General features: G+C 40.1%; 2 protein-coding genes and 1 non-coding gene across 6 annotated transcripts in view; 2 read left to right on the forward strand and 1 right to left on the reverse strand.

The window, feature by feature from the left end:
* Nucleotides 1-7,062, reverse strand: part of RO60 (Ro60, Y RNA binding protein) — a 41,763-nt gene extending 34,701 nt beyond the window's left edge. The window contains exons 1-2 of one of the 3 annotated variants that reach the window (XM_053605466.1): nucleotides 6,809-6,964; nucleotides 4,849-4,914 (exon numbers count right to left, since the gene is read on the reverse strand). The gene's annotated coding sequence lies outside the window, so the exon portion shown is untranslated. Of the gene's footprint in view, nucleotides 1-4,848; nucleotides 4,915-6,808 lie in introns of all 3 variants that reach the window. The other 2 variants (XM_053605464.1, XM_053605465.1) reach the window with 2 other exon arrangements.
* A 15-nt stretch (nucleotides 7,063-7,077) lies between these two features.
* The window catches only part of UCHL5 (ubiquitin C-terminal hydrolase L5), a 50,745-nt gene continuing 45,412 nt past the window's right edge, over nucleotides 7,078-12,410 (forward strand). Inside the window, exon 1 of one of the 2 annotated variants that reach the window (XM_053605467.1) lies at nucleotides 7,078-7,379. In XM_053605467.1, coding sequence (XP_053461442.1) covers nucleotides 7,202-7,379 — 178 coding nt within the window. In that variant the 5' untranslated portion in view covers nucleotides 7,078-7,201. The remainder of the gene's footprint in view (nucleotides 7,380-12,410) is intronic. The other variant, XM_053605468.1, reaches the window with a different exon arrangement.
* LOC128598050 (small nucleolar RNA U109) lies at nucleotides 8,621-8,756 on the forward strand. Its single transcript, XR_008383557.1, has one exon. It is a non-coding gene; the product is annotated as a small nucleolar RNA U109 (small nucleolar RNA).

Genomic DNA, 12,410 nt, shown 5'->3' on the forward strand with positions numbered 1-12,410 from the left:
TTTTGATTGACAGTATCAACAATGAATTTATCGAAGCAGAGTAAATATTTCGATATATCTAATATAGATAAAGAAATATTAGTGTCAATATTCCAAATAAAATGCTTGTATAAATTTGCTTATGTTAGTGCATAACTAGGAATAAGCTTCAGGTGGAATCAGAGATATAAGTACAGAGTGCAGCATAGGCTGGAATTTCTGGTGCAGTGGATGCCTTTTACCCTATTTATTCTTACCCTCTTTTCCATTTGGCTTTCACCTCTACCCTTCATTCTAAAGAACTTTAAGAAGACTATTAAGCTTCTCAAACACTGAAACCTTAATTGTCAATTCCAGTAAAAAAGTTTAATCTTATTTTGGTCTTTACATTGTCTTAAACACTGCTAGCCTCTCCCTTAGCTATCACAAAAATAGTCTCAGGTGTACTTCAAGCTGTCTATTCCTTCTTATTAGTTACATTTATTAGAGTAATGACACTGAAATGACATTTAATATCAGATTATTCTAGTACATCTGATTTCCTGAATAAAGGCCCAAGTAGTGAGATTAAAAGGTCCCAATCCAAACCTCAAAATTATCTTTCCTCAAACTCTTTTCCTTGTATTATTCATTGTGACCATCATTGTTTCCTTTGAGAGTAGGGAACAGGTATTATCATTTTTGCATGGCTGTTCTATACTGCTTTTAAGTAATTAGTAATAAATACAAACTTAATTAAAAACTAAATAGTATCCAAGTTGATTTTCTAATCCATTTACCTAAGATAATTTTTCTTTCCCTTGTTTATTTTGAATGCAAAAATCTCAACATGTGTAATGAAAAACTTAATACAAACCTTCAAGATAAATTCTGTAATCAGAAAAAAATAATAAATGTAAATGTACTATATGCAGGTAATGGGAATACAATCAGAAAAAAATGAAAATGTTACAAAAGTAATGAGTATTGAATAAAAATCTCATCTGAGAACAGTATTTCTTTGTAAATTTTTCTTACATGTTTAGTATTAGTTATTCATATCTTTTCTTAAAGTAAGCAGCAAAATGAACCTTTAAATCTAAGAAGGACGTCTAAGAGAGGTAATCTCTAAACGTAATCCTTATAATCCCCATTATAAGAAATGAAGTTACTTATTCATAGCTCTATCAAATAACCTATGCATAGATATTAATGACAACCATGAGACATACCCTTTCAATGTTTCTACAGCAGAAATGCTTAGCTTTTCATATACTTCTGTGACTATACTTTCCATAGTGCAATATAAAACAGTGGAAAAAATCATATTATTAATAGGAGAGTACTTCTCTACTTGCTTGTATAAACTGACTAGGGTCAAATTTTTAAAGTGAAAGATGGAAAATAGAAAGGTGGCATGTCCCAAGCTAGATTCTAGTAACTCCCACCTCTTTCCCTTTGTTCCCACAACCCTAGGGGTAGAAGGTAGGTAGTTTCCTGAATTTATTATTTCAGATTACCTTAGTGTCTCCCTTGTGCCTTTCCAACACCTAGATAACCAATTCCTTCCATTTTTAAACACCTAGCATGATTTCTCCTTGTCATTAAATACTAAATTAACTTTAGAATGACAAGACACCGTATATAATAAAAGAGTATCTGGTCTTTATACAGGACTCCTGGGTAGAGTTTCAAAAACACCTGGAACTTCCTACGTGACAGGTGTGCCTTTGTTAAGCTACTATGGTGATTCATCATGGGACCCTTAGATAGCTTCAGAATGGGAGCTAGTCACCAGAAAAGCCAAACAGGTACCTAGGGGAATAAACAAGTTAGTCCAACCTCCTGGGAAGGGAGAGGGGCTTGAGATTTAATTAATTGTACCAAAGTAATGAAACCCCATGTACAAGTCTGTTCACTGATGCTCAAAGGAGCTTCCTCATTGGTTAACAAACTGATGTGCTGGGAAGGCAATGTGCCTGGATTTATGAGGAAGGCAGTGAAACTCTGCATCTGTCCCCTGCACCCAGATTTTGCCCATGTGTCTCTTCCATTTGGCTATTCATGAGTTGTATCCTTTATAATAATACTACAAACAAAAGTAGAGCACTTTTAGTGAGTGAGTTATCTGAGTCATTCTAGTGGTGGTTATGGAAAGATGTGAATTTGCAAATGGCAGGGCAGAAGTGTGGGTAGTCTGGGAAAACAACTTGCAGGGTATCTGAATTAAGGGCAGTCTTAGTGGAGACCCAGCTCTTTCACTTCTGGGATTTGATAATAACTCTGGGTGGTTACTGTCAGAATTACATTGAATTGTAGGAGATCCAGCTCCAAGTGACACAATAAAAAAATAAACCGGACTTTATCAAAATTCAAAACTTGTGCTTTAAAGGACACCACCCAGGAAGTGAAAAGACAATCCATGTAATAGAAAAAATATTTTCAAATCATACATATTAGGGATTTCTATCTCGTATATTTAAAGAACACTTACAACTCAATATTAAAATAACCACCCAATTAAAAAACAGGCAAAGGATTTCAACAGACATTTCTCCATAAAAGATATACAAATGGGTAAGGAATCTGAAGAGACATTTTTCCAAAGAAGATTATCAAACAGCCAATAACAAATAAAATAATGATGAACAGTATTACTCAGCAGGGAAATGCAAATCAACCACAATGGGATACCACTTCACAACCACTAACGGCTATAATCAAAAGAAAAATCATCTTTAGTATTGAAGATTTAGAGAAACTGGAACCTCATACAACGCTTGGGGGAATGTAGAATGATACAGCCACTTTGGAAAAACAGTCTGGCAATTCCCTAAAAGGTTAACTACAGTGAGCACATGAACCACTATAAACCCAAGAGAAATGAAAACATGTATCCATACAAAACCTGAACACAAGTGTTCTTATCAACATTATTCCTAATAGTTTAAAAGTGGAAACACCACAAATGTCCAACTGATGAGTAGATTACAAATATGGTATATACATACAATGGACTATTTTTGTTAAGAAAATGGGATGAGGTACTGATATATGCTACAACAAATCTTGAAAACATTATGCCAAATTTAAAAAGCCAGTCATAAAAGGTCACATACTGTATTGCAATTCCATTTTTCTGAATTTTCCACAATAGGTTAATTCATAGAAATAAAAAGTACACTAGTGGTTGTCAGAGGTTGAAAGGAAGAATAGGAAGTGACTGCTAATGGGTAGGGGATTTCTTTTGGGGTGATGAAAATGTTCTGAAGGGCTGTGCCTGTGGCTCAGTAAGTAGGGTGCTAGCTGTATATACCGAGGGTGGTGGGTTTGAACCCAGCTCTGGCCAAACTGCAACAAAAAAATGGCCAGGCATTGTGGCCAGCACCTGTAGTCCCAGCTACTCCGGAGGCTAAGGCAAAAGAATCGCCTAAGTCCAAGAGCTGGAGGTTGTTGTGAGCTGTGAGGCCACAGCACTCTACCGAGGGCAACAAAGTGAGACTCTCTCTCTTAAAAAAAAAAAAAAAAAAAAAAAGAAGGAAAGAAAGAAAACGTTCTGAAATTGGTTATTATGGTGTACAACTCCATGACTATTATTAAAAACCGCTGCACTGGATACTTTAAAATATTGAATTTGTTAGGAAGAATTGTATGCTATAATCTCATAAAAATATGAGAACAGGGCGGCGCCTGTGGCTCAGTTGGTAGGGCGCCGGCCCCATATACCGAGGGTGGCGGGTTCAAACCCGGCCCCGGCCAAACTGCAACCAAAAAATAGCCGGGTGTTGTGGCGGGCACCTGTAGTCCCAGCTACTCGGGAGGCTGAGGCAAGAGAATCGCTTAAGCCCAGGAGTTGGAGGTTGCTGTGAGCTGTGTGAGGCCACGGCACTCTACCGAGGGCCAGAAAGTGAGACTCTGTCTCTACCAAAAAAAAAAAAAAAAAATGACAACAAAAAAATGGCTCAATGAAATATATACCAGAACTTCTGTAAGTTGACTACCTGGTCAACATACAGAGGTGGTCAAACATAAGGAACACTACCTACTGCACTGATTCATACATGCGATACATATTGGGTGTATGAAAGTTAGGTCATCTTGAGGTAGTCAGTGCAGGGAGGTTGTCAACTATGGAAGTTCTACTGTATTTAGAAAGTTATTTAAATAATAAGAGTGAATTTAATTGTATAATCTATGCCAGAGTGTAGAGCAGGAATGCTATTCATTACACAAGAATGATACTCAGCCCTACAAATTTTATATTTGATTTTAGAAAGCACTTTGATATATACACATTCATCAATTTAATTTCTTCTTTCCCCAAATGCCATTATCTGCCTCCTCAAAGCTTAGCCTCCATTAGCAGTGGTTTAGAAGGCAGTTGGGCAGTTGACTGGGGTCAAAGCCTGGTCATCAGTTAATCCATTACTGAATAATCAAGTGTTGTAAATCCAGATTAACCAAAAAAAAAAAAAAAAAAAAAAAGTTGATTCTTCTTTGAGTGGGCCTGACCTATCCAGTGCTATTAAAGCACACCACTCCAAAGAATTTAATACAATTAAACTTGCATTACATCTCTATAAATTAAAATTGGGGAAAGAAGTTGAAGAGATCCCAATACTATTAAAAGCATGGCCACATTTTAAATTGGTGGTGAATATTTTACACCTTGTCCATTTCTCTTTCTCCACTTAATTTAGAATACAAAAATCAGTAAATGCTAGTAAAACACATTATATAAAAGCACTTTTTTCTGCTATGAGAATAACATGTATAGTATCTTCTACCAGTAGTAATTATATATTATTTCTAAGGAGTCCCACATTTTCTTGAATTTACACATCTTAGTATCTTTCCAAAGTCTCATAATAATGTATTTGAAAATGCTACCTTTCATCTCAAGAAGTCCAATTTGCAGTTTATTCTTTTAAAAATAAACTCAAAGCTGACTTGTATCTATGAGAGTGAAAAACAAATGAAAAGAAACAATATTAATAAAAACTGAGGCCACAAATTCAAACACCTGTATCATACAGACTGGTCACAGAAATGAGTGGATCAAGGCAAGTGTGATGCAATAAAAAGTGGTGAGGAACTGTGGCAAAAATGACAGCACACTAGTTTAAGGGAGCAGCCAAAACTGGTTATCAAGTGATATGACCTAGTGTTGCCAGATCTCATTTTTCTCAAAACATCTAGGTAGAAATTTCAACAAAAATTTTTTAAACCAACATTCCATATAAATTGTGACTTCTAATCCATAACATACTCATACTTATTTTAATACAAAAGTTGCTTTGTTGTTTCTCTCAGTAAAATTTACCAGATTTTTTTTTATGTGAACTCTCAGGATCAAATGTTTTGTTTCATTTCATTCATTCATTTAGACTGGGATGTGTTTATTATTATACACACACACACACACACACACACACACACACACACACATAAATATACAGGGTCTGACTGTTATTCAGGTAATTTTTCTACTTTTCATAGAGAGGGGTTCTCATCTTGCTCAGCCCCAAGAGGGCCTCCCAAAGTGCAAGGATTAACAGGCCACCACTCCTGGCCAGGACTAAGTGTTAACAAAAAGAAATTATAACCCTCTTTCTGATAACTTCTAAATTGTATCAAAGGCTGAACTTTCAGGTTGGTCTTTCTATAACAGGTATCATATTAAGTTGGACATCAAATAAATTTTAGTTTTGATGTATTTATTTAGCACAGAAATCATTTTTAATTAAGAAATATTACATATTATTGGGCCTTGAGGCCAATCATTCTAGGTATGGTTCATAAGGCTAGACCCTTAGAACTCTTAGACTTTTCCAAGGAAGTTATCTTAAGGGCAGATAATGAATAGACCCCTCTTCCCAACCTAAGGGCAGGGTCTAGAAGAAATTCCAAAACAAAAAATTTCAAACCGACATTCCATACAAATTTTGCCTTCTACCACAGAATATACTCATGTTTATTTTAACACAGAAGCTGCTTTGTCGTTTCCCTCAGTAACCATGTTTGTTTTGTGGCTTCTCATGTTCCGTAGCACAAAGCTTCCTAACTCAAGGGTACTGGTCACCTATTAGAGAAGGTAGGAATCAAGAATTTTATCCACTAAAACATCCCTGCAAGCCAAGTCTCTTCTTGGTACATGCAGCTTTGAAGGAGTAATGTACACATATACTCATAATGACCTCAGTTTTCTGTTAGAACCTGTTGAGTGAGGATAAATTAGTGAAAATATTTTTGTTTTAACTCATCATCCAGTCTTAAAGCTATCGCGAACGTTTTTCCATTAACACAATACATTTTTTCCCCCCAATCTCATTTTCCTTTGAGGCATCGCATTTCCTTGAACCAGTCTATCATCCCCATGGACTATATAGGACAGATCGTTTCTCCTCTTTCCTCGTTATTCCTTCTATCCAGGATAATTTCGCTTCCGGCCTTCCCACAAATTCTTTTCCCAAAAGCCCAGATTCGGGGCGACGCCTCTCCGCGCAGAAGCAGCGGGAGGAGGAGGAGGGAAGCGGGCCCCCTCGAGGCCGGCCTGGGGGAAGCTAAGGCAAGCACAAGCACAAGCGGTGCCGGGTTCGGAAAGGCCCCACCCTCAGGAGTGGTGCGGCCAGGCCCAGCGAGGACGTCCCTCCAGCAATGCTGGTTCCGCTACCCAGCACGGACAGGGCGCGGACGCCGAGCGGGGAGAACGACGGTTTCGCGGCGTTTGCCCGGCCGCAGCCGCTGGGATGCGGGGTGAGAGACATGGAGGACCGGTCATACCTTGAGCGTCCCGGGGCCGCTCAGACCGCACAAAGGGCCCCCAGCCTGCCTCCCGCAGTTTCCTCACCTATGTCTCGCAGCCAACCCAGCAGCGCCGCCAGAAGAAGCCCTACGTAGCCCTGAGAAACTACAAGACACGGCGGCCTCACCGGCAACAACAGGTCCAGCTCCCGCTCCACCACTACGGCTGAGGCTTCCAGGTTCGGTTCTTGGGAGCGAGCCCCGCCCCTTTTCTCTTGCCCCGCCCCCACTCCGGAGTGGCGAGGATCCCGGATGTTACCTCCTTCGGTTCTCTGAATCCCCGCCCTTTCCTCTCAGACCCCGCCCTGCCGAAGCGCAGTAAGGCCTAGGAAGAGTTTCGATGTCTCTTGGGTAGCTAGAGTGTCCTCCTGCGCTCCGTTGCGTTGCAGGTGACGACGCCCGGAGGCTGTCGGGAAGTAGGCGGGGTGACGTGGGGTTGATGAGCTCGGCGGCGATTTTGCCGAGATCTGTGGTCTGTAGCAGCTGTTGCGGGGGGCGGCCGGGACCGAGAGGTGGAGCGGGGCGGTGTGTGGCCGGGGCCATGACGGGTAATGCCGGGGAGTGGTGCCTCATGGAAAGCGACCCCGGAGTCTTCACCGAGCTCATTAAAGGATTCGGTGAGAACCAAGGGGACTGTCCTGGGCCGGGGGTCACGGGTGGAGGCCCAAGCTAGGCATGGAGTGGTTCCCTGCGACCACCGCTGCCAGTGTCTTAGGAGAGGTGACTCCAGCAACTTGGAGTCAGGGCAGGGGAAATGTAGATCTTCCACCTCCCTCCTCAGCCCGTGGCAGTCACGTTTTCACGGTAATTTTGAGAGCCACACAACGAGGGAAAGGATCGTGCCTGTCTTTTGCCGTGTATCATCGGATCTTGGCACTCACATACTTTAATTGACCTGAGGACCTTATTTGCCCAATCCCTTATGCACATATATTTTCCTTTCCACTGCCCCTTCTCTGCGGAGCGCTCTCTGTTGCGGGCAGGTGCATCGCTCCGGCCATTAGTCCTGCAGGAAAAGCCAGCGTAGGGTGTGCCATCTCAGGTATGGAGTGTCAGAGGCCCAAGCCACCAAGGAACTCGGGATTCAAGTTATTCAAAGGAGAACACCTTGAATGTATGACTAGCTCTTTGGGACAGAACATGCACACATGCCGACTGCGTGGGCCTTAAAAGGCCACTTCTCTGGTTCAGCTCTCTGTTCTTTTCTGGCTTCCGGTGAAGTGAGTTTTCTTGAGCTAGCTCTGTACTAGAGGACACAAGACACACGCTTATCTCGTTATTTCTTTCGAGCTATATTTATTGCCTTCTGTTGTAAATAATCAACACTTTTGATTTTTATCCTACCCCATTTCTCTCGTTTCCGGCCTTTTCTGTGGGCATCAAGTTTCTGTTACGTTTCCCAAGTATTGTTAGTTCTAGCTTAAAACCTGAACTTGAGATAATAAACGTTGATACAGATTTTGAATATTTGGAACATACTGTTCACCTGCGATATCACATACACAGTGGTAATGATTGGCAGTTTTTAATGTGAATAAATTATGACGGCTGTTCTGAAGAACTCAACATCAAACTATAATATGGTGTGTTAATTGCTATGTTAGAATGTTTACAAAATTTAAGAACACAGGTTGTGCACAGATAGAAGGAAAAGCATGTCATTTGAATGCTCAAATGACATTACTTTTATATTAATAAGGTGTATTATGCTTCCATTGAGCAGGGTGGATTGGAATGAAGTGAGAGAAGCTGGAAATCTCTTAAAATGGTTGGCGTCTGAAGTAATTGACTTGATATAAAGTCGTGGTTTAGAGAGGAGGACATAGATTCAATAATTTTGGTGAATATAAATCAACATTTGCATGTGGAAATGTCTGCTCCTCATTCCTTTGAGAGCAGAAATACATCCATAACATGCTACATTAAAAAGAGGAGTTCTCAGGGCTGCCAACCTTACAGTAGAGGTTGAGTAGTAGTATATTACTCCTACAGAAAAGAAAAAAAGTCAACAGGACTCCTAACTGAGGTGGTGTGGGAGAAAAAGAGACAAAAATGAGCTTGGGTGGCTGGTAAAGTACAATTACAAGCAAAGAGGTAGTTTGTTCAGTTTTGGACATACACTGAATTTGAAATGTTTGCAGGTTTAATCATAAATATACCTTCAGGGCCTTAGTATTATAACACATTAATGCTAACTTTCAGAAAAACCATGCCAGGCGAGGTGGCTCATGCCTGTAATCCTAGCACCCTACAAGGCTGAGGCAGGAGGATTGTTTGAACTCAGGAGTTCATTACCACATTGAGCAAGAGCTAGACCCTGTCCCTACTAAAAAAAGAAAAATTAGCCTGATGTTGTGGCAGCTAGTTTGTAGTCCCAGTTACTCCAGAGGCTGACGTACGAGGACTGCTTGAACCTAGGAGTTTGTTGTTGCTCTGAGCTAGGCTGACCCTAGGGCATCTACCCTGGGGCAACGGATTGAGGTTTAATAAAAAGAAGTATTGTACTAGGTAACTTTTATTTTAAGGTGAATTCAGTCCATTTCTTAACAACTATTGCTTCATTTTCATAAGTGCAGAAAACTTATAATTGAAAATTATTTAAATAAAGTGACGCATCAAAAAATGATATATAAGTCTACCTTATGCAGGTGCACATTTGACAAATAAAACAATAGGCTCTGCACCTGTAGCTTAGTGGCTAGGGTGCCAGCCACATACACCAGGCCTGGCAAGTTCGAACCTGGCCCGGGCCTGCCAAATAACAATGACAACTACAACAGCAACAACAACAACAAAAAGCCGGGCGTTGTGGCAGGGGCCTGTAATCCAAGCTACTTGGGAGGCTGAGACAAGAGAATCTCTTAAGCCCAAGAGTTTGAGGTTGCTGTGAGCTGTGACGCCACAGCACTCTACCGTGCGTGACATAGACTCTGTCTTAAACAAAACAAAACAAAAAAAGAAAAATAAAGCAATAATTGTTAATGAGTTGGCTTCACTGGCAGAAGAACTTTGCAAAAAGTTAAGTGATGATAGTCTTATCAGATGCTTCAAAGAGATAATCATAGTCATTTATTCTAGTCATTTTAATCATTTCCATTTTTTCCATCTAATTTATTCATTAAAAAGTTTAGAAGTTGCTTATTTTAAAAGTGAAATATCTGTGAGTGCTATTGTAAATTCATTTAGAGTAAGTTCCATCATTGAAGTGAAATTAACTGTGGATGTGGTGAAGATACAAATACAAAGATTGGTGGCATATGATATTATAGTAAAACAAAGCTTTTAATAATAAACTTTTTTTGGTAAGTTTCTTTTTTCTTCTCTTGTCTTCTCTTCTTTTCTCCTTTCTTCAGACAGGGAGTGCCCTAGGTGTTGCCCTAGGTGGAGTGCTGTGGTTTTGTAGCTCACAGCAACCTCAAACTCTTGCCTCAGCCTCCCGAGTACCTTGACTCCTGTTGCCTACCACACTGCCCCACTAGTTTTTCTATTTTTTATTTTATTTTAGCTCAGAGGGAGTCTTGTTCTTGCTCAGGCTTGTCTCGAACTCCCGAGTTCATGCAGTCCACCTACCGTGACCTGTCGGAGTGCTAGGATTAAGGAAACTTTTTTTTTTTTTTTGGGACAGAGTCTCACTTTTTCCCTCTTGGTAGAATGTTGTGGCATCACAGCTCATAGCAACCTCCAACTCTTGGGCTTGGGTGATTCTCTTGTCTCAGCCTCCTGAGTAGCTGGACTACAGGTGCCCACCACAAGGCCCAGCTATTTTTTTGTTGTTGTTGTTGCAGCTGTCACTGCTGTTTTAGCAGGCTGGGGCCGGGTTTGAACCTGCCACCATCGGTATATGGGATTGGCGCCCAACCCACTGAGCCACAGGTGCCGCCAAGGAAACTTTTTTTTGAGACAGAGTCTCACTATGTCCCCCTCAGTAGAGTGCTGTGGTATCACAGCTCATAGCAACTTCAAACTCTTAGGCTTAAACGATTCTCTCGCCTCAGCCTCCCAAACCTGGGACTACAGATGCCTGCCACAGTGCTTGGCTATTTTTTTGTTAGTGTTGTCATTGTTGTTTTAGCAGGCCCTGGCTGGGTTGGAACCCACCAACCCTGGTGCACATGGCCGGCACCCTAACCCCTGAGCTAAGGCGCTGAGCCAAGGAAACTTTTTTTATTAAGTAACTTTTAATCAATATGGTACATATATAATACATAACTATGCCAGAACAAACTGTGATAGTCTACTAAGAAAAAAACAGAAGCTATAAACATCTGCTTCCATCCAATTCAGAGTAATAGAAAGTGTATTTACTTTTCCTATGATAAAGCAATGACCTCAGCTTTCATTTTAAGAAACTAGAAAATCGAGTGGCGCCTGTGGCTCAAAGGAGTAGGGCGCTGGCCCCACATATTGGAGGAGGTGGGTTCAAAGCTGGTTCCGGCGAAAAAAACTGCAAAAAAAGAAACTGGAAAATGAAGATCACATTTAAACTAAAACAGATGAATGGAAATAATAAAGATCAGAGTTGACATTAGTAAAAGAGAAGACAGAAAAACAATGGAGAAGATAAAAGAAACCAAAAGTAATTTCCTTGAGAAGATCAGTAAAATTCAATAAACTTCTAGCTAGACTAATCAGAAGAGACATAAATTTGCCAAAATAGCAATGAGAGAGGTGATATCACTACATGTTCTATAGGTATTAGAAGGAAAATAAGGGATTACTATGAACTACTTTATGCCACTATACACCCTGTATTTATTAAGAAATTGAAATTGTAGTTTAGAAGCTTCTCCCAAGGAAACTCACCAAGGTGGAGTCATTGATAAATTCTATCAAATATTTAAGGAATAAGTAATACCAATTCTACTCAAACTCTTGTAAAAAAAAAAAAAAAAACTGGAGAGGAGGAAATGCCTTCCAACTCATTCTTTGAGGGCCAGCATTACTCTGACACCAAGTCCAGATGATGACATTACAAAAAAACTATAGACCTATATCTGTCATATATCTATCATTAACATAAATGTAAAAATTCTAAACAAAATTTAAGCAAATTGAATCCAGCAAAATACATTAAAGGGACAAAATATCATTACTACATGGGATTTATCCCAGGAATTTATGGTTGTTTTTACATTAAGAAATTAATGTAACTAACCATATTAGTAAATCAAAAAGGAAAAACCATATGATTATATGAATAGATAGTTGCATAGTGCATCTGACAAAACCCAACATCTATTAAGAATTATGAAATGTTGGATTCTATCCTGCTTGCCAGTTAACAAGTTGGCTTGCCAGTTTCATAGATGCTACTAGGCAACTTTTGGTTTACAGATAAAGGATTTTATTACTTGTGGGGTAGGTGGCAAGAGATTACATTTACACATTGGCTCTCTTGTCCTCCTCCGTGGGGATGGAGGGAAACTCAAGTTCCATGGAGACTGCACACACAGTGTGTATAACTGAGGAACTGCGAGCTCAGGAAACTAGTCTTACAAAGGCTTAGTAAGTTTGAACCTGCCACCTTTCCTGCTCAACCTTTCCTTCTAGAGAGATGTTATATTATCTTGGACAGCAAGTAGGTTTTCCTTCTGCTCCAGAGAGATGCTTATCTCTGTCTTCCAAGCCCGCTTCCTATATGAACAACC

Source organism: Nycticebus coucang, chromosome 10, assembly GCF_027406575.1.
Source record: "Nycticebus coucang isolate mNycCou1 chromosome 10, mNycCou1.pri, whole genome shotgun sequence".
NCBI classification, from domain to species: Eukaryota; Metazoa; Chordata; class Mammalia; order Primates; family Lorisidae; genus Nycticebus; species Nycticebus coucang.